This window comes from Podarcis vaucheri, assembly GCF_965113315.1.
Source record: "Podarcis vaucheri genome assembly, chromosome: 1".
NCBI lineage: Eukaryota > Metazoa > Chordata > Lepidosauria > Squamata > Lacertidae > Podarcis > Podarcis vaucheri.
The window spans coordinates 102,820,626-102,847,336 of NC_138759.1; the positions used below are offsets into that span (position 1 = coordinate 102,820,626).

General features: G+C 40.1%; 1 protein-coding gene across 15 annotated transcripts in view; it reads left to right on the forward strand.

Annotated features, from left to right (window-relative positions):
• Window positions 1–26,711, forward strand: part of ARHGAP15 (Rho GTPase activating protein 15) — a 376,884-nt gene that overhangs the window by 248,037 nt on the left and 102,136 nt on the right. For all 15 annotated transcript variants that reach the window (XM_082198904.1, XM_082198913.1, XM_082198906.1 and 12 more), the window contains one exon: window positions 3,764–3,841. In XM_082198904.1, the coding sequence (XP_082055030.1) occupies window positions 3,764–3,841 (78 nt within the window). The remainder of the gene's footprint in view (window positions 1–3,763; window positions 3,842–26,711) is intronic.

Here is a 26,711-nt window from a genome sequence, read left to right on the forward strand (position 1 = left end):
CTCTACATATCTTAAAGGAAATTCTGGTTGCTTTTTTTGTCTCCTTTTGCTAAAAAAGAAAAGAAAAGAAAATTCTAAAGGTTTTGTTGAAAGAGTAGGATTGCTTTGTTTCTGATCCCAAGATGAGTGAAAGAAATGTTTGAGAAAGATCACTTTACAGTGAGATTCATACTGAAATGTGATGACTGTGATTCAAGCCAAGCCAAAAATTACAGCTCAGAATTAGAAGGGATAGACATGGCTTGGGAATCCATTTTCCCACATTCCTGAATCTCAATCATCCCAGCTAATGTTTAAAAGAAAATAGAGTGGGAAACAATGAGGTCATTTTGTTTGGCTACAAAAATTGGGGAGTGGGGGGTAGAGAAGAGAAATAAAAACCCAAGAAACAAACTCCCCTAACTATAAAACATAGCACATATCTTTATCAGGGGCAACTGCTCATTTATAGTGAAAACGCCTCAAGAATGATGGCACTTTCATGGCATAATCTAACATTTTTTTAAAAGCTTCAAAGTGTATGTTTTGTAGTTTGTCACAATAAACCTTCAATAGAAGTCTTGCTGACACCACTATTGCTAATGTTCTTTTTGATTCAACTGAAAACTCGCTTTGCGGAAGCAGTGGTACATAGCAGAAGTTAAATTAAGACCTAGGCAAAGTTGATTTGTATATTTTAAGTGTAAGTCTGCATGCTGATGAGCAGTGTACTGTTTAAATTCTACTTTCTGGATGGTCATCCTTATTCCTTGTTCACTGATAGCTAAGCAAACATTCAGACATCAAGCAGTGTGGAGAGGATCAAAGAAAATTATGTGACTTATCTGTACACTGAGGATCAAAATATAGCCATTCAAGCTACAAGATTATGGACAGCCTTATTTAAAAGGAATAGGGTCTGTAACAACTCTATATTCTTACTAGCTGAAAGTGCACAGCAATGCTCAGGAATTTTCAGAAACTAAAAACTGCTGAGTCCCCCCACTTGATCCAGGGCCCTGACCAGACCTGGGGAACACCTGACCCAGATCCAGTCCTGAATCAATCATGGGGTGAGACGACTGTTTAATTAGAGCTTTTAAAACCCTATGTGGTCAGGAGGAGGTATGGGAAGGAGGTGCTTCATCTGCTTCCCCCCCTCTTCTCAACTGCACTGCAGAGAGCAGGAAGGTTGAATCCTATTGGGCATTGCTTCACCAGTGTGTTCCCTGCTGGCACACACAGTGGGTTCTGCCCAACGGGGTGTGCGCGCGCACCATCGTACACATGTGATGTCATGTGCACAGCGGGAGGAGGCCCAATGGGCTTAGTAGAATGTTATGTTCTTCCTTCATCATAACACTTGTTAATTTATATTACACTTCCTGCAATATAAACCATAATCCACTGCAGCAGTCATGGGTTCCACATGAGGCATGTAGAAGTGTTTCAGCAGAAGTGTCTCAATTAAAATGGAAATGTTTAACTAAATGTATAAGGTGTGAAAACTGTGACCCAAACCCAACTATATTTTTAAAAGAAATTGCTTTACACACACACACACACACACACTGAAAAGAAAAGAAAATTAATTCCTATCCTTGATATAAGCCGGAAAGCTTATAAGATTTATGGTGGGAATGAGCTACAACAGCTGCATTTTCCTTGACTGAGTTTCTGAACACCGTTTGTATTACGATTCCTGGTTTTGTGTCCATCCTATTCTAAGCTCCTTAAAACAGAACAGGGAGGGAGAAATATTGATATTCTCTTGGGGGAAGCCAATGATCTGTCTCAATGATAAACACCATTTTGAAACATAAGACGGTCAGCATATACTAAAGTAGGAGTCGGATTTTATTGCAGTGACTATGCGTTATTCCAGAATGTTCTTTGCCACTAAAAGTTAATGCTATCCCCAAATAAAATGTTAAAAACCTTTGAAAATACATTTGTTTTATCTATCTCTCTCCCGCTCTCCCCACTACCCCGACAAGCATTTGAAACCTACCATGAAGAAATACTGACAGTAGAATGAGGATGTTTTTGTTCTTGATAAAGGTGCTCTTAGAAGTTGAAGTTGTTTTCTTTGAAAACTGTTCAGAAGCTCAGAACAGAATAATGTTAAAGGCAGAACATATTTCTTTTTTTTTAATGCACACACACACACACACACACACACACACACACACACTTGGCCTAAATGTATTTCCAAAATAAGTAGTTTCTAATCCAGCTGGGATAATGTGGTCATAAAAAGGATGTCCAAATCCACCAATTTATATTGGTTTGGTTTGGCATGACTTTCAAAGTATTTAAAGAAGAAAGTCTATGGCATGTGTGTACTGTAATTGGTGTATAGTACTCTCAACATTTTCCTCAGTCTTCCATATTGTGGAGTGTCCAAATAAAACGCTAATTGGCTGTACTTTCACTCATGTCTTCAAGATTGCTCTTCAAGATACACTATCCTTCAGATTAGTATAGTTTCTCATATTCAATTTATTAACAGTACCAAAGGTTTTATGGAGAGCTGCTAATTTTAGACTTTCATTAACCCTTAGCCATACTGAATGTCTCCAGATGCATTCATTTAACCACATTGTCTAGAGTAGATCCAGTCAAATTAGTTAGACCACTCTGCAGTCAATAATCTGAGGAGTTTAGTTTTGGGCCATGTATGTACTGTAAATGAAATCTCTTCCCTCCCCGAAGCAAATTGCCACTTTATAATTTAAGTGAAATTAAAGAATGCATTGGCACAGAGCTGAGCTTTACCAAGGTTAAAGTTAAAGAAGTTCCCTGTTTAACTAGGACTGGAACCAAGTGAAAAGTTGGCTGATGAGTTTTGATTTAGAACCTGGTTAGCATTCAACATAGTTAAAGTCAGTGCTTACTGGTGTATCCCCTGACTGATCATAGTTCAACTGAGGAAGTTTCCTCTGGGAAGAGATTGTAGGGAAGGATCACATGATCATTTGCCTGCTCCTGATTTCTTAATGTACCTAAGAGATACAGGAGTATTGTTTCTGTATAGCCCTTAAAGTTTGCCATAAGTTGTACAGCAAAATCCCAGCGCAGAGCTGCAACTGTGCTGGAATCTGTACAAAGAGCTTCTCTAACTCCATCATTCAGTGGAGATGAAATTCCACACATGATTGGGGGGTTTTCTCATTTTGCCCAAAGTTGTTGAGTGCTTTTTTGCAACCCCCCAAAAAAAAAAAAAATTGAGCTATTTTTATGGAAATCTGCCAAAAGCTAGACTTCCAACATGGGATTATGGGATTTTCCTGGACATTTCAGTGATTCCTGCCTGGACACTGTTTCCAACTGCTGTATTCCGGATGTATGGCAGCCGTTTTTACATGTAAAGAGCTCCCAAACCGGCTTTTTAAAAAAGTTATTTTGTCCATAAAGCTCAACAGCATTTCTGTCCGGATTTTCACTGTTTGAAATATGGCAACCCTAATACAAGGAGCTTCTTTTCTGTTTATTTGAATGTGGAAGTTTTCATAGAAATGGAATGGGAGCTACGGGTATATCAGTAATCCACTCACCTTCAGGCAAATACTGATTTAGACGGGGGGGGGGGGACTTTTCACCTTGAAAGGCAAATAAAACAGAACAAGAACTTTGTGTGACTCTGTTTCATCAACAGAATGTTTATCAAATAGTTCACTGAAGTAAAATTTTCTCTATAGTTTAGGACATTTATATTTTCTTGACAGACATCTTAAGTATAATACTCGCACAAGCCAATATGAAATATGTTTTCCTTTTTCAGGTCTGGATGTTGATGGAATATACAGAGTCAGCGGCAATCTGGCAACGATACAGAAGTTGCGATTTGTTGTCAATCATGGTAAGTGATTCTTTCACCCTGGTAATGTTTTGTTTAGTACTTATCTGTCTGAAATGACAATACAATGGATTTTAGAAGCCGTGGTACATTAGTGGCAAAAAATGAAGAGTGGCATTTTGCAGAAGAGAAGTGTACAGAGATACTGCAAACAACCAAAATATAGATTGGAAGAGAGAAGGGGAAGAGCAACAGTCATGCTGTAAAAGAAAATAAGCCAGTAAAAGAATTGGGGGTGGGGGAAAAGAGAGACAACAAAAGGAGTGAGGAATTAAAATGTGACACTAAATTTATGCTAAAAAATTATGCTAAAATATTAGACATAAAAAAGAGAAGGCCTACAAGTCTAAAGAGATATGGAATAAGAAAATGAAATAGAAGAAAAACAAAGACACTTGGGAATGATGCCACAGGAAGGGAAAGAGTAATAGTAAAAAATGTGCATTGATTCACATTAACAATTTAATGATTCTCTGCAATACTACAAAAATAAGTCTAAAATTATGCAATAGGTACAAAAGCCAACATTAGATTACCCAGAAAGGTGCATTATTTGACTCATGAGAGCAGCAAATAAACAGACTGTACAATAGTGATGGGATAAAATCAGGCTAAATCCTTATTGACAGCAGCAGGCAAGGGTTGGCATGGCACTGGGGCCAAGATCACTTCAGCATTCCACAAAATCCATGTCGATGGAATGGGTCTGCCGTGTTTGGACTGCCCCAAATCCGTTCTGTTGGGGTCATCCATTGTTGAACCTTGCCTGGCGGCAAGCCAAACAAACAAACTCTTACTGGGCAACCAGGGTGCAGATACCTACTAGGCAGGTACCCCAACACCAAGCTTGGGGGTGCCATGATCAGTCTTCCCCTCAGGCCCCTTATGTGGGCTCCCCATACTAAGTTGACCCTGCCCAATGCCATTTCCGCTCTCAAAAAACAACCTTATTCCGTCCAGCAAAGGAAGGCCATAATTTCACTGAGGGAACGGTGGAGAAAACCCAACCAAGTGCCAATCAGGTTGAGAGAAAAAATATCCTGGCTGTGTCAACCACAGACACAAAACTGCTCAGGGAAGGTTCTAACCCGAGGGTGGGTAGGAAGCTCTCCAGGCGGAATGGCCCTGAGCTCCAGGGGAAGCAGCCTTATACTGGTTTTCCCCACCCCCTTGCAAGGGCTCATGGGACAGCTCTTTCCCATGAGCCCATCACACAGACAAGATACTGGGCAAACCCTTGCCCAGTACTTTGCGGCATTCTATGGACCCCAGCACCACTGGGAAAAGGCGTATTGGCATGGAGCAAGACAAATGAACAAACCCACCCAAAGGTTTTAATGCTGTTGATGTGTTGTATTCCTTCCAGATTGTCATATATTCCAGATTGTTATATAAAATGTGTGTACGTATTAGAAATGTGTTAATATTGAGGTTCGGAAAAATGTCCATGGTCATTTCACCTTTAAAAAGAGAGCATATTGAGCTATAAAGCTGTAATAGTTCAGGACCCCAATATCTTCTGGAACTCCACTCCCAATATGAATCCGTCCAGACTTAGATCTTCTGAGGCTCTTATCCAGGAACCCCCTCTGAGGAAGGCTTGTAGGGTGATGACAAGAGAGAGGGCCTTTTCAGTTGTGACTTCCCATCTGTGGCATAATCTCTGCAGTGTGAGGTCCACCTGGCAACTATGCTGACATCTTTTTGGTGCCAGGTAAACAGTTCCTTTTTTCCAAGGCTTCTGATGGCCTTAGTAAATGAGGAGTGTTGACTACTGGGACATTTGTTCTTCTAGGCATTTGTAATCACATATAAAATTTTATATTCCTGAAACTTTTATATGCAAAATATTGTAGAAGAATCTTATATTATTATTGATTGTTGCTATTTTCTTTCTGGTATTTTAGTTAGGTGTTCTGTGTTCTTTCTTGCTCTGTGACTTGTCCTAATTTTGAGATTGATATACATATGGCACATTTATTTCTAAAGAATAGCCTCAGATTATGAATACAACCATAAGACATTTAAAATTAGCGGGGGGAAATCCCAGAAAGGATCAAATTCTTCCCCAATGTAACTCCATTGAAGTCTCCTCAAAACATTTCTGTGAACTTGTCATCAAATGTATGCAAAGGATTTCATCACTTTGAGTTTGATTGAATTACACCAGGGATGAACTAAGTCCTACATCTCTGTATGAAACTGAATTGCCAAATCCATCCCAAGCCACCAAGTCAGTAAAGTCATTCAACTTAAAAATAAAAAGTCAAAGCTCTTATTTCACCATGCAAGCTCTAGACAGACTGCACTTCTTCCTGTTCCCAGAAGTACTGTCTCAGATGTTCATTCTCTGCTCTCATTTCTGCTTTAAAGAACTGTGGAAGAGACCAAGCTGCTTGATCAGTCATCCATTGATGTACACTTGCCATCACCGTCTTTCCTCATGCAAGTCCGGCAATTTGGTGTACAACTAACTAATTTTCAGGGTGGCTTGCAAATACGGCCTTTTTGTCCTGTGTTGGTGTTATTGCATAGGACGTACGTTGGTGCCCCTGGCAGATAGCCATGAACAAGAGTGTGAGGTCAAAAATTTGCTGCAACATGAGAAAATGAGAGGTCGCACTTGTGATCTTTCCAAGGTGAGGACCCGCTAGAGTTGTTCAAAAAGAACAGCTGTCAGAGGAGACAATCCCCAATAAACCAAGTCTCTTGTTTCCTAATCTATGCAGAGAATGTGAATCAATAACTCTATATACTTTATTTATATACAGTGGTACCTCGGGTTACATATGCTTCAGGTTACATACACTTCAGGTTACAGACTCTGCTAACCCAGAAATATTACCTTGGGTTAAGAACTTTGCTTCAGGATGAGAACAGAAATCATGCAGCAGCGGCACAGCAGCAGCAGGAGGCCCCATTAGCTAAAGTGGTGCTTCAAGTTAAGAACAGTTTCAGGTTAAGCACGGACCTCCAGAACAAATTAAGTTCTTAACCCAAGGTACCACTGTATTGAGGCTTACAAATGCGACAAGATAAATAGTTCTTGAGCAAATGATTTTAGAAAAAAAAGACACTAACTTTACAGTTTGAGTAGTTAGCTGTACGAACAAATAAGAAATAAACAGAGATAAATACATCCAGTTGTACCTATTTGTAATATGCAGTAGATTTGAGGAAGTCTTCCGGAAAAACAGATTACTGCAGCGGGTTTCTCGGCTTGTCGAGGCAACTCAAGTCAAATTGGGGGCCCACTGTCCCAAGTGCCTTGTGGCACCTCCGTGATTTGGACACCATGAAGTGCTGCAGAAAAATGTGAGCAAAAGGTAAACAAATGTTTCGAAACCTACCATAAAAAGAGAATGCCATCTTAGCCATCATCGCAGCTAAGATGAGGAATCATGATGAGAAATAGGTGAGGGAAGAGTGGGAATACTTTGGAGAATATTTAAACAGGTACAAAAACCAGATAAATTTCCAAGTAGGGATAGCTATGTGAGCAGCAGTAAATAACACTTTGGATATGGTATAGAATCAAAATGGGTGGTATAGATGGATATGCAGCTTAATTGGGACCAAGGTGTAGAAAACCATGGAGGGGTAGATAGGCATGTCTGGAGAAATGAGACGAATGAAGCGAATTGAAAGATGTATGTATTAAATTTTGGAAAATGCACAAATAAAGTATTTTAAAAAGAGAGTGAGAAAATTCCAGTTGAAGGGGTGACGCAACAAACACCAGGGGTGGAGAGATGGAATAGAGAGAGCTCAGTTTTGATGGTCAAGAAAAGCTTGTAACTAAAGGAAAAGCCTTGCCCTACACATTCCAATCCCAGGTTTTGGACAAGGTGCGCTGACAGAAATATAATAACCCCTTTCCCACCTCCGCACCTAAATGTGCTCTGGCAGAATTGGGGGAACACCTAGGTTTAGCATGGGTGAGAGTCTCATTGCACAAACGGAGATCGTTCTGCAAGCATACACCCCACGTAGTGCTACATAGTGCTAAACCTCTTATTTTTTACCTTCATTTTCTTGCCAAAAATCTATTAATGCTTCAAATTTATATCTGTTCTGATAAATTATCAAAAGAATCGCCAAACAACACACAGAAGCTACAGCCCCATATTACTGTTGCATACACTAGCAATGCTAGTTTAGTTTTGGCCAAACTTCTGGTTCTGAGCTAGGCCTATGGAAAAGGCATGAAGAACCTGCTAATGCTGGATGTTTTTCCATTGTAGCTGTAGCTCAGAAGCTTGATATGCACATGGCATCAAAAGTAGAGCACATGGTTTATTACCTCTTTTGCAAAACTAAGAGCCTCTGCAAAGGTGGGTTTATGGTGGCTACTGGCAATAATGAGATGCACGTATTATTATTAATACTGCTTTTTCATTTTTAAAATAATCTTATTTGATATGGTGATCCCTCCCCCATTGTACTTAAGAAGGGAAACTTCTGGTTTTTAAAATATTTTTATATTTATTTTGTATATAACTTTTCCCCCGCATAATTTTGTTGCTTCTGTTAATATTATTCAGCAATAAGCATTAGCCAACCCTGCATGAAAAAATCCATTTAAAATGCCCCAAATTGAACAGACTATCAATCCTTGCATGAGCAAAGTACTTGATTGTTCATTTCTACACTGCCATTTGGCCACGTATGATTCTTTCATTGAAACCCCTGCTCTGTGAAGTGCAAAACAGACATAAATTTAGACCGTCTTTATTTCATTGCAACTGGAATCTTGAACCACAAAACATTGCAGGAAAGCTTGAGAATGTCAAGCATACTGTAAGTTTTTTTTGTGGGGTGTTTCTTTTAAGAGAAAGAGAGAATGAGCCTCAGACCCTAAGCATTATCAGTATCCCCTATCTTTATGTTGTGAACATAATCAGTATGATCAGAAAATGAATAAAAGGCAACCGGGAATTGATGAGGGGAGGAGAAAAAGGACAAAAATCTTACAATTGTTCATCGTTATTGTTAAACATTTTAGAAAGTGTCTTGTGGTGTGTGTGTGTGTGTGTGTGTGTGTGTGTGTGTATATATATATATATATATATATATATATATATATATATACACATTGCATCACTTAGAATCATAGAATCACTTCCCCACACTTTTTTACTCGATCTTTTATTACCAGTTCTTAAGGCTTTTGTCAGCAATGACAACAGAAGCACTGCCGTACTGTATACATTTTATCCGTGTGTGTGTGTGTGTTTGTGTTTGTACAGAAGGTCATTGATATTGCACTTCTTCTTTCAGGTGACAAGATTATCTTTTATCAATGATTTATTTTTCCTATTAAAAGCTGAAAAGATCTTGATCATAAGAGGCCTGTATTATAACATCTTTCAATATGGTACACAGTTCCCAGCTCAAAACTTTGTCAGTTACATTGATTCATGTAACACAAAGTCATGAGGGCTCTTGGAGACAGTAATACCCTTTTGTTTTTTACCTCTCTCTCTCTCTTTGAAAGATATTGCAAAACAAAATGAACATTAATGCTAGTGTGATGTCACTGTTTCCTCAACAGTGGGATTTAAGTACATTAGAGTAAAGATTCCATACGACTGGCAACATTATTATCAGGGATCCTTTTGGCTATCCACGGGAAACTGGAAGAGTTTGGAGGGGAGCTGTAATTTCTGTAAGTGAACAGTGATACCCTTGTAAGCTAGGCACCCCTGTTTCACTGATTTCCGCCATTGTAATGATTTGTTGTGAACTTTCTGTAAGCCGTCATTATGATGACATCATCTCCTCATACTTCAGTTTAGGTTTCCAATCCAGAGCCCAAGTTAACTTTACAGATTTCTAATGGATGTGCGGCAAATGTATCCACTTACTCCAGATTCTAAATAATTCCTAGACCTATTAATTCTGGAACAACATACATACGAATTACTAGGGAACTTTGGAAAGATTGCTTCACATACTACTTAGGGGTGCCTAAACATTTTCAACCCAGGGACCATATTGACCATCCTCTATCCCTCCAAGGGCACATGCCATTGGTGGGATTCTCAGTGTGTAAGTACGTGCACACAAGCTACACATGCAGAGAACACATATACTCAACACATGTACACATTTACCACAAATACAGCACACACACTCACTAGATATGGAGAAGTGAGGTTACAGGGAACAAGGCAGAGGGCCTTACCGGTAGTGGCATCTGCCCTGTGGAACACCCTCCCTTCAGATGTCAAGGCAATAAGCAACTGTATGACATCTGAAGGCAGCCCTGTTTAGGGAAGTTTTTAACGACTGGTGTTTTAATGTATTTTTAACCTTCTGTTGGAATCTGCCCAGAGTGGCTGGGGAAACCCAGCCAGATGGGCTGGGTAGAAATATTAATAATAATAATAATAATAATAATAATAATAAACCAAGAATTTTTTATTATATTCAACTGGTTTATTATTATATTATTATTCAACTGCACTAAATTTACAGGGGGTGGGGAAATATAAAGTATTATGGATTTGTCATACCCAGTTGGAGCACTTGAAATTTGTCCTAATATGTGTATAGTTATCACAAACCATAGAAATATCAATATCACTGTTTACTGCATTGTTCAATAAGTGTCAATTCATGCATAAAATGAGGTAGATCTTAATTGTCTCATATCAAGCTCTTTGTTTACAAAATGTTTGGCATTTGCAGAGTAGCTTGACCTTTGAATGTCCTTATTTGCATGTTAACTGTAAAATACAACACACCACCCATAGGTCAATTACTGCGTTTTTAGTATCTATATGCACCTTTTGAGGGAAAATTAATATTTCCTACCTGCATCACACACAAAGTCTCTGCTACCCGAAAAAGAAAAATATTGTTATTAGAATTGGGAGACTGTAACACAGCCTTAAAGTATGGCAGATTTTTATAAAGTAAACAGTCATCTGGCATTAATAGGAGTTGATTTTATTTGCCACAATAATAAGTGATAAAATAAAACGGCTCTTGAGTGAGTCCTACATCTAATTCAACATTCAAACAAAAGTTCCAACATTAAAAAATTACATGTGAACTACAAATATGTTGGCCAGTTGAGAATATTTATTAACTAAATAATTTAATAATAAAGAAAATGACTACTTGATTAATTGTTACAAAGTAAAAATTACAATAAAACTGTCTTGATCCATGCTTTGCAGAAGTACCATTACTGTCTGTGCAGTTGTTTAACAAGGATTTAATTGGAAAGATAAGTGAATGCACATTTAAAAGTATTGTTAATTTGCTTTATAATCACCCCATCCTTCACAGTATTGACAGCACCAGGCACAAACCCCTCTCTCTTTTACAAGTATTATTTTCCATATGTGCACAATAAATTCTAGCTCTGTAATTGGAAATTTTATGGATTCTAGCATACCTTCAGCGTTGGATTTATAAGCGTTGCATCCCCTTTCTAAAGGTAATGCACTAGTGGCATTATTAGTCACTATTAGTAGTCGCAAAGAGCTGTGATCCTGTGCCCAATTATGAACATTTAAGGACCACTGATTGCACTGGGGCCTTCGCTTGCATATAAATATGAAGAGGATTCATCCATGTTGTACTGTCTGAAGCTACCCCATATGTATTGGCACACATTATGTCATCCCCTTGTGGTATAACACTGTGGTAAATAGTAGTCTCATTTATCCTAAGATCTGATTAGCTGGCTGTTTTTGCATATCCCCCAGGCCAATGAGATAAATGATGCTTTACCTCATTCTTATTTCTTGTACCAGCAAGCCGTAGAAAGGAAAAGACAAGATCAGTGAAAATGTTTTACAAGCAAGTGCCCATGTTCCTTTTTTTCAGCATTTTGAAAAATCCAATATGAAACCTACACAGGTTTTTCTGAAAACCTGCCAGAGTTGAATCTGATTGGCAGCTACCATTAGCAGTCTAAAGGAGAAGAGCTTGAATCAGCACTGCTACCTTTTTAACTCCAACTAAGGACTGAAGTTACCTTTGAAACTGACTCATCGGGTCAGTGAAAATGGGTTGGGTGTTAAAACCAGGATTTGTTTTTTTAAAAGAGAGAAAAGGAGAAGGAGAAGCAGCAGCGACTTTTCAAAACTGTATTTTTAAAAGAAGAAGAAGAAGGGATACAGACCCACTGAAAAGCACCCAGCAGTTTTCACTGACCCAACATATCCATTTCAAAGGCAGCCAGTCGCTTCAGTCCTCTTGTCAGTTAACAAAGGCTCTCTGTGGGCAGAGGCAAAGAAGCTTCACTGCAAAGGCTCCCAACTTCCAGAGAAGCAGCTTGGTACAGTCTTAATGGGCCAAGGGCGTGATGGAGTTTGCAGCGCTTTTAGCACATAGCAAGATTGACAGAAAATAATATATTTTAAAGGGCTAGGGAAATCCTCTCTGATAGTTTACATTTGTTTCTGCTTCTCTCTTCCCCAGCCAGCCGCCAATATCCTTTGGGAACCGATATGAAGATTAGTATAGCCAATGAGTTGTCTGTATCATGAGACGTTGAGCAAATTTCCCTGGTTAAGCACCCAGGCTACTTCATGCATATTTTAAAAGAAATTTTATGAAATCATTGATTATGGTGATTGGGTATACACACACACACACACACACACACACACACACACACTTTTCCGTCTTCTTCAGTTTCCTTTTAAGAAACTGTCAAAACTTCACTGGACTAGATCATTATATAAAATGTTGTTAAGGAATACGGAAGGGTAGGTGATTCATAATGATTTAGGCATTTAGTATGTCCCTGTGCTAGATTGCTGGCACTGCATGGGTGAAGGAGGAGATGCCATGAAAAAGCAAATTACAGTGGTACCTCAGGTTACATACACTTCAGATTACATACGCTTCAGGTTACAGACTCCGCTAACCCAGAAATAGTGCTTCAGGTTAAGAACTTCGCTTCAGGATGAGAACAGAAATCAGGCACGGCGGCAGCAGGAGGCCCCATTAGCTAAAGTGGTGCTTCAGGTTAAGAACAGTTTCAGGTTAAGTACAGACCTCTGGAACGAATTGAGTGCTTAACCTGAGGTACCACTGTATGTAAAATTGCTGTTAATGGTCACTACCCTCAAACTGGCCGGGTCATAGGGGAAAGCAACTGTGGGTACTACAAGTGGTGTGGATAGCTGGAATTCATGGCTGTCTGGGATAGGAGAAAGAGGCATCATAGAATTGTAGAGTTGAAAGGGGGGACCCCAAGGTCAACTAGTCCAATCCCATGCCCTGCAATACAAGAATCTCAGCTAAAGCATCCATGACAGATGGCCATCCAACCTCTGCTTAAAAATCTCCAAGGAAGGAGAGTGTTTGGCACTGGGGCTGAGCTGAAAACATTCACATTATTTAAAAAATAAAATAAAATAAATCTCCTTTTCACTTGCTTTCCTTTTTTGTTTTTCTTTAGTTTATTTGGCTGCTTCTGTCAAACATTTCAAACACATTATGAAAAGCATTATCACTTGGGGCTATTCAAGCTATTCCATCATAGGTGCATGTAACAGGTGATGCCATCATGGATTGTGTCATTCTGCACATCCAATCAACTCCACAGGCATATTGCAAAAAATTTAGGTGTGCATCATTTAAACGTCCCCTTGGGAGTTCTCAATCTCTGCGTATTGTTACTTCTGAATGCAAAATACTACCACAGATGCAAGTAGCTTTTCTTTCTTTAAAAACTGTTCACATCAGTGTTTGGCGTGGGGTGTCCATGGTTTGTGAAATCTGGAGAAGCTGTCAAGTTGCTCCCTAGAAGTTCTCTTGAATGGTCGCAAACTTGCCACCATCTTGAATCACATGCATTGAATTAGATATGCAGGCATAGTGTGGGCCAGGGCCGTCTTTACTGGGGGATGCAAGGGGTGCGGGGCACCCGGGTGCCAAATTATGGTGGGCACTACTGCATACTGGTCCCCCTCGATTAGTGTCAGTGAAAAGCAATGGAGCAAAAGTCCCCGCCCCCCTCCTCCATCACTCTGTTTCTCCGGTGCATCAAATATTACCAACGAGTCATGAAACAAAAGCAGCTTTTTCTCACTGTGTCGTTACAGGTGAGCGATTTCCCCTTCCCCCTTAAAAAGGTCAACAACTTTGGTTTCCCCCCTCCCAAAAAAACTCAATAAAACTTAATTTGGGGGCTCTGGGCAGATCTTTGCACCCCTGCGGCACATATGCTAAAGACGGCCCTGGTGTGGGCACACTACAAAGCCAGGATGGGCACTACTCATTTAGATTGTTTTCTAAACCTGCTTTTTCAAATTCCAACAGCTTCAATTAAAATAATTATAATAATAAGTGGTAAAATAAAATTTAAAAAAATACCAAGTAGTGCTTAACTAATAGAAATCCTAAAATAGTTACTTCTACTAACATAAGCAGAATATCAGTGTGTGGCCAGAGTTCCTCTGGGGCAGTGAAGATGTAGGCAAAGCTATTTCAACAATCATTATTTTCCTCCTCCTGCTGCTGTTTGTTGTTACTTATTGTCAGATTTATAGATTTCTCTTCATCATATGATCTCGTAGTTTCCTGAAATGTTAATGAAACAGCAAGACAATGCAAAACAACCCTAAAAGACAGAGTAGCTTAAACAAAAACCACATTTCACATCCTGCCTCAGCTGACAGTGAGATACATTTGCTGGTAGGATGGCAAGGAGGTCCACATCTGCCAATCTCATGGCCGGGGTATGGGGAAAACCACCAGCTTAAACATGTAGGTAGCCAGTGTGGATCCTACAAGATAAGTGTTATGTGACATCTTAAAAAACTAACAATCAGAACTCTAGTAGCTGCATTTTGCAGTTGCTGAAGTTCAATCTAGTTTGAGGTTACTAGAGTGTATTGCACCTTGGCCAAGGTATCTCAGTTCAGAGATAGCCTGAGCTAGAAATAAGCACTCCTCGCCCCCATTTGGGCCACCAGTGAAAATGCTAGGTCCAGGAGAACCTTCTTTCTCCTTCAGAGAGGCACTTCCATCTAGAACAGGATGATCACCCAATTCCCAGACTCAAGAACCACCCACTGACAGTGCCATAATCTTGTCAGAATTCATTTTCTGTTCCATGTTGTTTGCCAGGTGAGGGGGTAGAGTGGCAAAAGGGTTAGTGTCCAAACACTGGTATCTGGTCATTTTCATTGTAAGTAAAAAAAATAGTACTTGGTGCCAGTCTCAGGAAATACCTAGAAGATCCGTAAAGAGGGGGATATTTCTCTCTTTGCCAGACAGTTTGTTCAGTGAAACAAATCCGTGTCTGCACATTGACTGGCTTTGGGGGTTGTTGTTGAGGAGAAAAGAAGTAGAGGAGAAGTAAGGTTTTTCGCAGATGAAGCCCTGAGCACTGCCATTGTGGCTCAACTTCAGTTAATTGTCTCTCATCAAGTCCATTTCAGTGGTACCTCGGGATGCGAACTGGATCCGTTCCGGAGCCCCGTTCACATCCTGAACAGAACGTAACACGCGACTGTGCCGCACGGGTTGCGTTTTGCTGCTTCCGCGCATGTGCGTGATGTCATTTTGACAGTCTGCGCATGCATGAGCAGCGAAACCCAGAAGTAACACACTCCGTTACTTTTGGGTCGCCGTGGAGCACAACCCGAAAATACTTATCCTGAAGCATATTTATCCCGAGGTACTGACAACTGTTCAACATTGTTCTTAGTGTCAATACATTTCAGAGTATCTTATTTCCAAAAAATGTGTTTAGACATAGGTTAAAATCAAATTACATGTTGTCATTGCATTGTGAGTGGTATTTTCACATGCTTGAATTATGTGAAGCAGGTGATATATAATGTGCTGCTGCCCTGGAACGTCTCTTGCGCTTCGAGGCCCCCAAGCCATTCCCCTGAAAATAACTTCACATTGACACATGATTTTAGTTTAAGCTATTGGGCAAAATGTAGGCCACAACTTTATTGATTACAGCAAAGTGAGCGGTGTTGGCTTAGGCATTGGCAACAGACTATAACTGTCAGCTGCCTCTCTGGTTGGAAGTCTGAAAGGGTAAACACCAAACGAGGGAGCAACATCGATGATGACCAACGAAGCTCACCCCGGGGTTTCTGTGGTCCTGGCATGGCCCTATCCCCTCAAGTGGACGAGATCCAGGACCCCCAGATTCCTTTACCGGAACACCCTTATTCATGGAGGGGCAGGTGATGGCCGCATCTCCCCAACCACACACTTCAATAAGCCAATGCCTAACCGCCAAACCTTACAAAGTTGTGACAATTGCTAAAGGGGTAGGCGAAAACCAAGTGGCTACATCCAATCTGCCAAATGGAAAAAATTCCTACCCAGCCCCTGCTCCAAAGCAGGCGACCCAATCCAAAGCAAGGCCAAAGCAGCACCACCTAAAATTAGGGAGGGAGGGCGGGTGTTTGGCAACACGATGCAGGTTCCCCCAGTTACGCCGTGCTGCCCCTTTTATAGGCCCCAGGAATCACACCCACCACCCTGATTGGCCCAAACAGCCTGGCACGACTCTGGGGCCCAATGGTTAAGGCTTGGGCCACACCCGGCAACAACTCTCCCAGCGGGGGTGCCTTAGGGGCCCGCACGCAACCAGGACCCTCATTAAGGAGGATCCCATTTTTTTACCCACATCTGCCACATGCTAGGACTTTGCATGAGTTTGCTGAGCAACTACTCTGCCTCCCAAGTCACAGCATTACTGCAACATCCTTGGATGTTTTGTTGCACATGACATTGCACTTGCGCTATGGCCCCATCACAACAGACAATTCACTCAGGTTATAATTCACTTTGGGAGTGACTGTTTCGTGAGATCAAATTAGAGTTGCTTGCTTGCTGCATCAGATCTGTACAAGTGTTTGGAGAGAAGTGAAGTAGCAATGCAAGAGGTCAGCAAATCCAGTTTTATAATTGGTGAATGCAAACAATACAAAACAAAACAGGACTTACCAGTCAGCCTTAAAATGCACTAAATGTTGAAATGATCCATTTTAGGAACAAGTAGCTGCTCCTATGACTGAGTTAATAGTTGTGGAAAAGTCTTGGATTCGAGTCTAATGTGCACGAGGGGATTTTACATAGAAATTTCAGACTCCAAAGAATATTGAATTTTATTTCCGTCTTCTCCACAAAACTAGAGAAAAGTAAACTGTTCAGAGAGCAAGAGTCAAGTCTTTCTTCAACTCTCACTTCCTCTTCTCTATCACACCCATCCATACACATCTCATTACCCTTGAAAACCAGACATGCTGTACAATTTGAAGTATTGACCTGATACTGCGCAAATGTGGCTCAAATCTGTGTTCATCTTTTTTGGCACTTAGGGCCACATTGGAAGGTGACCAACTGCTCAAGATTGGCAGCTAATTTGCATATTTGTTAATGCCAATAAAATTTGCATTAATTTGCAATATGTTTACTTTTTGAATATTTTCATAACTTTGCCGAGTGCCCATTTCTAAACTGCAAACATACAGCTTGAACAAATGCTCAGTCTCTTTGTTGCTAAAGTTATCTAGTGGCATCAATTCACCTTATAATTCTGGTTTTACTACCAGCTAAAAACAATTCCTTGGGGGGGGAGGGGGACAAAATTCTCTGGGAAGTTATACTGCTCAAATCCCACTGAAATGAATGGAAGCTGCATAAACACGCTGCTTTTCCATGGGAACTGATCCCTCTAACCTACTAGTGTCTACATTAGAGGACAGTAGATTTCCAGTGTCTCTTTCCTAGTCATATTACCAAAGATTCTTTCAACTGGTGATGTCAGAGTCTAAAGCCAGCACCTTCTACATAGGACTGAACTCTGTGCTCCAGAGAATTCTGCAGAGCCAGATAAATACCTAGTAACCTGAAGTACAATATTATTTTATCTCTTTGTCATGATACTCAAAAATGCTAGAGAAACAGCATCTAGATGCACAAAGGTATTAGAGTTACCACAGGCTGGAAGGGATAAAGTTAGTCAGGGTTTTTATGTAACTGGTACTGATAAAATGATGTGGATACCTAACAGGACTCCAGTCAAAAAGATGATTGTAGGATACGCTGAATGTTTATTTTTAAAGGGCTCATGTACATGGAAATAACCCATAATAAACTACTCCTAAGCTCCTTAGATAAAGGATGAAATATAAATTATGTGTGTGTGTGTGAGAGAGAAAGACACAGACACAGACAGACAGAATGAATGAATATGGCAGGAGAATGTGCATCTACTGAAACTGCCCTTCTACATAGTTTATAAAAGCACAGAGAGGTTATCCAGTCAAGGAGTTGGTGAATATATACATATACAGTGGTATCTTGGTTTACAACCATAATCCCTTCCAGAGGTCCGGTTGTAAACCAAAACAGATTGTAACCTAAGGCGTGCTTTCACCAGTGGTTCCTCCTCAAAAAATTGCTTGTAATCCAAACAAATGGGTTGTAATCCAAAAAAAGGAACACACACTTCCAGTTTGACGTGGTTGTAATCCTAAATGTTTGTAATCCAAAGCGGTTGCAAACCAAGGTGCCACTGTACATCTTTGATACTGAAACTTGCTGATACTGTAGTGCAACTTACACCAGTGGTTGTTAAAATATGCTGATCATGTCCTCCCGTTAGTGTACATCTCAGTTATTTTCACTCAAAAGTACCTGCTCACAGATTTACATAGTGCTCGTTCACCTTATTTGCATGACACACTTCTTTAAAGAGGTCTTTGAATGAGTTCCCACATGCATCACTGCTTGGTACTGTTTTGTCAATATTGTTATTGGTTGGTTTTGCAGTTCATTCTGATATTTTTGTAATCCAACCTGGGACCAGTTGGAGAAAGGTGGGCTATAAGTAGTAGTAGTTGTGGTGGTGGTGGTGGTGGTGGTGGTAGTAGAAGAAGAGAGCTATAGTAGTACTGTTGTAGGCTATATGTAGTAGGAGTACTACTACAAGTAGCAGTAGTAGTATGGGCTATAAGTAGGGTGGTTTGTAAATAGTAGCAGTTGTTGTTATAATACAAAGACTTGCAGTATAGTAATAAGAATTTTCAATGTAGAAATTTGGTGGGTGGTGTCTATTGCCATTGTTTCTGAATAGGCCTCTTCCTGACATTGCTCATTCTGTCTGTACTCTGTCCCCATTCCAGTTTGTCTTACTCCTATTGAAACTTGGCTTCAGCTCAATAGGAATCTGGCCGCCAACCTTGCTCTCAAATTCCACAGAACCAGGAGAAGACATTTTTCCCCTGGGCTGCAGTGCTTCTTGGCAGCCGGAGCTTGAAACACAGAGGGGCTTCCAAACCTGTTGTCTTTGATTAGCCCTGTGTTGAAAAGCAAATGTGCTTCAGATGATTCCAAATTAAAGGCCTATGTGGTTTCACAAAGGTTCCCTAGATGTGTGGGAATATAATAAAGTGGAGCCATGTGTGGGATGGTGGTGGTGAGTGAAAGGATGAGGGAATTAATAAGGAGGAGATGTTATCAGGGACATAGATGTGTAACAAGAGTAAGCGAGAGAACTGATGGTGGCAGAATGGAAGCGAATGCCATGTCCAGAGTCCTCATGGCTTTCTGCTAGAAATCTAACTGCTGATTGTCAGGATGCACATGGCATTCTCTACAGCATTCCAAATCAACAGTTCATTTTAAAAAGTTAACTAAGTGCAAGAAGTAGGTTGGGCCTGCCTTGCCAATGACGCAAACTAATTTTTTGTGCTAGAGATGGAAGCAGAGCAATAAGCAGAAACAAAAGCAGCAGGAACCTGAGTCATTTTGGTCAATCACATCCTTATAAAGAATGTTTACAATATGGATCAGTTCACCATAAATAATACCTTTTTTATATCACTTTCATGATGGGCCATTTACTTCACAGTGGTATTGTGGTTTCTATGCATTTGAAACTTTCACAATGTAAAAGGTTTTGGAGCCATTGCACTTCATGTTGTAGCTACTCACTGGAGTGGTGTCATGTTATAGGCAGCACACATGGCTGGTATTTCATCATAGCCACTTGATGTATGTCAATAATGAAAAGAGGGAAGAAAGTATCAAAACCTATAGTGAATAGTAACATGGGGTGGGGGGAGTTACACTGAAAACACATTAGAGGTTAGGTGTAGTCCATTATCACAAAGCTTGAAAGCACAGTCCCTTCTGTAAAGTAAGTAATACTGTCCAGTACACAATGACTAGGATGGATGCTAATCCAGAAGCTAATTGTGTTAAATTATTGTATTATCCAGAAGCTAGTTTAGTTAGAATTATTGTATTGTGTTGAACTTAAATAATGATATGAAGTTGATTTAAATTTGCATGCTTCAGCTGAACTGGTTTGTGAATCGGAGCCAAAGAGCTTCACTGTGGAATCTGCAGAACTAACTAATGTAATTCAAGGTAACTCTTACCATTTCCCTTGTGTTTAATTTCTGTGGTTCTCTGGTTTATATGAAACATTGGCTAGCAAAAAGAAGTGCTGGCTATACTCTAAAAGAACAATATTATTTGGAACGTATGTAATATCATCCTGTGTGGTGTTGGGAACAAATAACCATCCTACCACACTGGAATCTGAGTTTTCCATGGTATTTGTGGCATTCTTTATGCTTCAAAGGGGAACAAAAACACAGATGACATGGTAACATTTACTATTGTGGATGGAAAAGACTCTTTCTTCCTTTCTGCCTGTCTGTCTTCCTTTCTCTCAAGATGCCTTTCATTATAGATACATGTTCCTTTGTCTATCTAATTCATAGGGGTTTAGAAGACTAGCTCGATGGAAATTCAAATATGTACAAGTTGGGGGGGGGGGAAACAGCAAAATATTATTTGAAGGGGTTTTTTAACACAAAGGTTTCTAATAGAATGTGAAAGCTTTATTTGGGATTCAGAATGAGTTTTATTTCCATTGGCATTGGTCAGTTTTCCAAATGGAAAATGGAGTCCCCATTGGAACCTGCACTTTTTGACTTGTTCATAAATGTTCTAGATTTAGGGGCGAGCAGTGAGGTGGCCCAGCTTGCTAATGATATTAAATTATCCTTTTTTTGAGGTGAAGCAACCAGAACTGTATACAGTATCACAAATGTAGTCACGCCATAGATTTGTATAACAGAATAATGATATTAGCAGTTCTATTTTCAATTCCTCTCCTAATCATCCCTAGCATGGAATTTGCCTTCTTCACAGCTGACACACACTGGCTCAATATCTTCATAGAGCTATCCACTTCTACTGCAAAGTCCCATTCCTGGTCAGTCATCTCCAACTCAGACCCCATGAGTTTATATGTGAAATTAAGATACATATTTTTGCCCCGACTTTATACTTGTTCACATTGTACTTCATTTTCTGTTTTACTGCCCATCCACTTAGTTTGGTGAAATCCTTTCAGAGCTCTTTGCAATCTCTTTTTGTTTTAACAACCCTGAGGAGAATTGGAAAAGGTTCAGAAAAGGACAACCAAAATGATTAAGGAGATGGAGTAATTACCGTATGTTGCAGCATTTGGGAATTTTCCATTCATAGAAAAGGCAAACAGGAGGTGACATGATATTTCCCCCCCATAAATAATATGCATGGCATGGAGAAAGTGGCTAAAGAAAAGTCCACACACACCCTAACATTTGAACTTGTGAACACCCAGTGAAGCTGAATTTTGAAAGATTCAGGACAGATAAATTAAAGTACTTCTTCACACAATGCATAGTTAAACTAGTGTACTCACTCCCGCATGAGGCAGTGATGGTCACCAACTTGGATTGCTTTAACAGAGGATTGCACAAACCCATAGAGGATAAGGCTATCATTGGCCATTAACCATGATAACTACAGTGGTGCCCCGCAAGATGAATGCCTTGCAAGACGGAAAACTCGCTAGACGAAAGAGTTTTCCGTTTTGGAGGTGCTTCGCAAAACGAATCTCCTATGGGCTTGCTTCGCAAGACAATGTCTTGCGAGTTCCTGCGGGGTTTTTTTTCCTTCCCCCCCTTTTTCTAAGCTGCTAAGCCGCTTATCAGCTGATCTGATAAGCCGCTAAGCCGCTAATAGCGCTAATCCGTTAATCCGTCAATGGGCTTGCTTCGCAAGACGAAAAAACCGCTAGACGAAGAGAATCACAGAACGGATTCTTTTCGTCTTGGGAGGCACCACTGTATGTTCTGCCTCCACAGTTGGAGGTAGAAGGCTTCTGAATCCCAGTTCTTGGAAACCACAGGAGGAGACAGTACACTTGTGCTCAGGTCCTGCATGTGGGTTTCCCGTGGGCATCTGGTTGGCCACTGTGAGAATAGGTTGCTGGGCCATTGGCTTGATCTGGCAGGATTGCTTTTATCCACACTGGTCCACACTGACCCCATGTGATCCCACATGCAAACAAGCAGAAAATGAACTTTGCTGTTTTCCAAGGTCTAAACGATCCCCTGTTTTTCTTTTTCTGATTCTCTCTCTCTCTCTCTCTCTCTCTCTCTCTCTGTGTGTGTGTGAATATTTAACATTTGGATTTCAGTGCATATCTCCAGGCTATACATTTGATGCCCAGAGCCATGAGTGTAGCAGTGGACAATGGGTGCTTTGGAAGGTTTTAAACAGAAGTGTTTGACTTACCACGTAAAAGCAAGTGGTTGAACAGTGCTAACCAATAGACCTCTCTGCTAGCTGGTAAAGAAAGACTGAGTTGTAGTATCTCATTATCACAGATGGTTCCCTTATTTTAGGAAAAGGAGTTCTACTTTGAGGCATTCTAAATTTCAAGCACTGTATAAAATTAACAAAGAAGATGTATGCTTTTATTTTCTCAAATCTGAGACACATGACAAAGCACTCAAACATAATGCATATAATTGCAAGCCGATGTATCCAGAACTTAAAAACAGAATAAATAATTTAGTTTTCACACATGGGCAATCCTAACTAAAAATTGCAAATCCAAACCCCTCTGAATATATTTTACGTTAATAGATGCACTGATATGAAAGGCATCTAATTGTATAATGTATTATTAGCCATTTTCTTTGGCATCCTATTAACGTTAAATAATGGTAACATTTTATAGCATCCACAGCAAAAGTTCCTCTTTTGCCAGCAGAAGAAGGAGCCACACATTAATAACAATCTCTCCCCCCACAGCTCTCTAGCTTTTGTGCTACACTGAATATTTGTTTCACTGAAAATTCTGAATATAAACTGATACCACATTATTGTGAGTGTATGTGAGATAGTGACGTGTGCGTGTGTGTGTGTGTGTGTGTGCATGCGTGCATGTTTGTGTGTGTGTGTGTGTGTGTGTGTGTGTTAACTAAAATGACAAATTTAATCTCTGTGTATTTAAGTGGAAGACTAAGAGTACAATCCTAATGTCCAGTTCTATTGGCTGGAGGTGATTAGGATAGGACAAAGATATCCTCCTGTTGGATAGAAGCTTTGCCACCAATGGGTTACTCTCTGTTGACAGAGAATATAGAACTACCACTGAGGTCAGCTGGCAGAACTTTGAAAGTTGCAGACAATCTGCCAGTTTACTCCCTCCCCTGCACTAAACTTAAGTTTGTTCTGCCCACCATGTTTTAACTCATTCACACAAATTGAAAGACTTAAAAGAACTTACTTAACTTTGGTTGGATCATGCCTAGGACAACTATTGGTCATATAGGTTCTCTGTATATTATAGAGCAAGAAATGATAGCTAGGAGCTTACAGTGCAGTGTTAACCATGTCTATTCAGAAGTATGTCCCACTGAAGAAAAAATGCTACAGTGTGGAGTGTTGCTGCTCAGGTTGCTGGCTAGCCATTCCTTCCTCTGTGATTCTTGATTCCTTTCCCTTCTCCCCAGTTTTCCTTCCCTCCCACTCTGCAACAGACACTCTACATTCTGTCTTCGCTGTGCATGTTCAGTCCTGGTTCCTACTCCACCTTAAAGTATTTTTTTTAATAAAAAAAAATATGTTCCACATTAAACCTTCAGGTTTTCCCAAGCCTGCTGATGCCTCCCTCTTATGAGTGGGTGGTGCTATTAGGTCATACAGTATAATTGGAGAATGAGTTCAGTATTTTCATACAAGCTGAAGCATGCAGGTACTTTTCACAATATTTTTAAAATATACGTTTTACTATACAATGCAGCCTACCTGTTGTCAGTCTATGTACAATGGATTCTGCACCACATTTTATTACTCGTGGAATGTATCCTGACACATGTTAGACCTTACGCAATCCCCTCGCTGTCCCCGTGGGCAATGAGATGACAATACTGTATAAAGTATCACTGTGGGTTCATTGGTGTGTTTTTTTTGGGGGGGACTCAGATGTGAATAAGTATATTTTAGCCTCAGGGCCAAACTAGATGTGAACCGCTAGCATGTGTATTTATTCTCATGTCTTGTGTTACCTTGTTTGCTTGCTTGGGACACCTGTCGTTATACATGTTTGAAAAATGTTTCCCTATGGCCCTTCAAATGCTTTTGGTCTCCAGTATTGCAAGTGATCAGGGATTATGGGATGTGTGGTCCAACAACATCCAGTGGGATGCAGGTTAATCTCTTTTGCCTTTGCAGGGAATAGGGCCATCTGTCATGAATGATTTAGCTGAGATTCCTGCTTTGTAGAGGGTTGGACTAGATGGCCCTCAAAGTTCCTTCCAACGCTACAATTCTATGATTATAGCACATTTGAACTAAATTTCCTGCAGTCATTTATGTTATGGAAGGGCTTGTTTCGTGAATGCAGAAATGAAGAATATAGTGAGAAGAATCTCTTGTTAAGGCACCTATTTTAGGAGGATGCAAAACCAAGATTCTTGATCCATAGAAGAGATGTTAGTTCACCCCTTTGGCAGCACCCGACTGTTACCTCATAATTTTCTTGCCCATAGCAATCAGTGAGCCATAATAAACTTTTGATTCAAACTAGCAAGTTCTGAGCTCTGACTACAGTGCAATATTGCATGCCAAACCTCTCCAAACAGATCTCCAAAAGCCATGTAGATGACTGGTCTTTAGAACAGGGTGCCGAACTGAATAGACCTTTCTCTGATCCAAGAGGGCATTCCTGTGTTCTTACTTTCTCTTAGAGCAAACGACTGTAAGTATAACATGAGAGTACAATGCAGGGAAGGAAAACAATTGCCATCCTGTGCTTTTTCCCTTGACCCATGTGCAATCTGGTTGCAACCCATGTGCAACTGGAAAAGTGTTGGTTATGGTTGTCATCTTCCTTGCCACAAATTGGTACCCTTAATAATCATCGCAGCAGAGGTGACAGAGGCTAATTAGGCTTTGAACAGTAGTAGCATAAGGAAGGTTCTACTGCCAAACTGCTTGATTTTTAAAGATACATAAAGCTCTGGTTGCTTCCACGACTGTTAAAATCAATGCCTTTTAAAAGGGGGGGGAGAGAGGGGGGGCTTTAATTTACAGTGGTTAAGAACTTAATTCGTTCTGGAGGTCCGTTCTTAACCTGAAACTGTTCTTAACCTGAGGTACCACTTTACCTAATGGGGCCTCCCGCTGCCGCCGCACGATTTCTGTTCTCATCCTGAAGCAAAGTTCTTAAGCCGAGGTACTAATTCTGGGCTAGCGGAGTCTGTAAGCTGAAGCGTCTGTAAGCTGAAGCGTCTGTAACCCAAGGTACCACTGTATATTTTCTTTAGAAGATCCATTTGAAAAATAAACTAAAACTAAGCATCCCGGATCACTTTTCTTTTTGAAAATGTTCTTTTATTTTTAAATGGCAGCGGTAGTTAGTGCTTCATTTATCCAGACCTCTTTTCTAATATTTGTCTTCAACATGAAATGTTAGCTATAAGCAGCTATAAGTTTGGGGTAAAGTTATGCTTCTTTTCAGATGCAACTTTATATATATACGAAAGCAAATATATATATATATATATATATATATATATATATATATATCTCACCATAAAAATTATCCTGAGAATGCATACCATTATTTTTTCTTGTACATTTCAAAGTCTCCATGAATACTCAATTTGCATGTGTCTGCCTATGCTGCATCTTCTGTCAGCCAGTAAGAGGCATGATTGCACTAAATTGGAAGCAGCAAGCTTTAAGGTTTTGTGTTTTGTTTTGTTTTTGTCTGTGGATGGGGGTGAGTGGGTGGGGTAGCTCTCCACTCAGGCTGCTCTGAACTCTCTAGTTAACATTAGTTGAGTTTAGTTCCAGTGATAAATAAAACAACTGACTTTGTAGATTTCCATTCCATTAGTTCTTGCTTCCGAACGTATCGTGCTCTTCTGATAGGATTTTATAACTTATCCCAACTAATGGAGGAACAATTAAGTCTGGATTATTAGAATTACCAAATTTCCACTAGGGAGGTAGCAAAATAGGACAGAAATCAGTACCCATGCAAGTATGCTTGCTATTACTTCTTATTTTCTTTTCCTTTTCTTTTTTTGTCACTGGATCTAAATTAATTGATGCTGCTTCTGAAGACAGTTGCTGAACAGATAGTTCCAAGTATAAGTCACAGTGCAGCATTGCCGAATGTCTGAAGCACACAAATACCAATGGCACTGCTACTTTCAGCAAAGCCTCTCCACCCGGCAGCAGCAGAAAACACGGAGAGGATAACCCATCTTTACCATGCTCAAATCTGTGTAGTTTTAGTCTCAGTGGATCTGGAAGATGTGTAGATAAGGGTTTCTATTCTTTCAGCATAAACCGTTTGGGAAAACAGCAGTATAAACATTTGGGAAAGACCTTCTGGGGACAAAAAACAGTTTTGGAAAAGCTACCGGAAGGGCCTTTTCTTTTTTTGTAAATGAAATCTCTTACAAAAATATGTGCAAAAGTAAACCGTGCCTTCCTATGTGATTTGAAGAGAAATGTAATTTAAATAACAAATGATGGTATTTCTTCCACAAAAACGTAA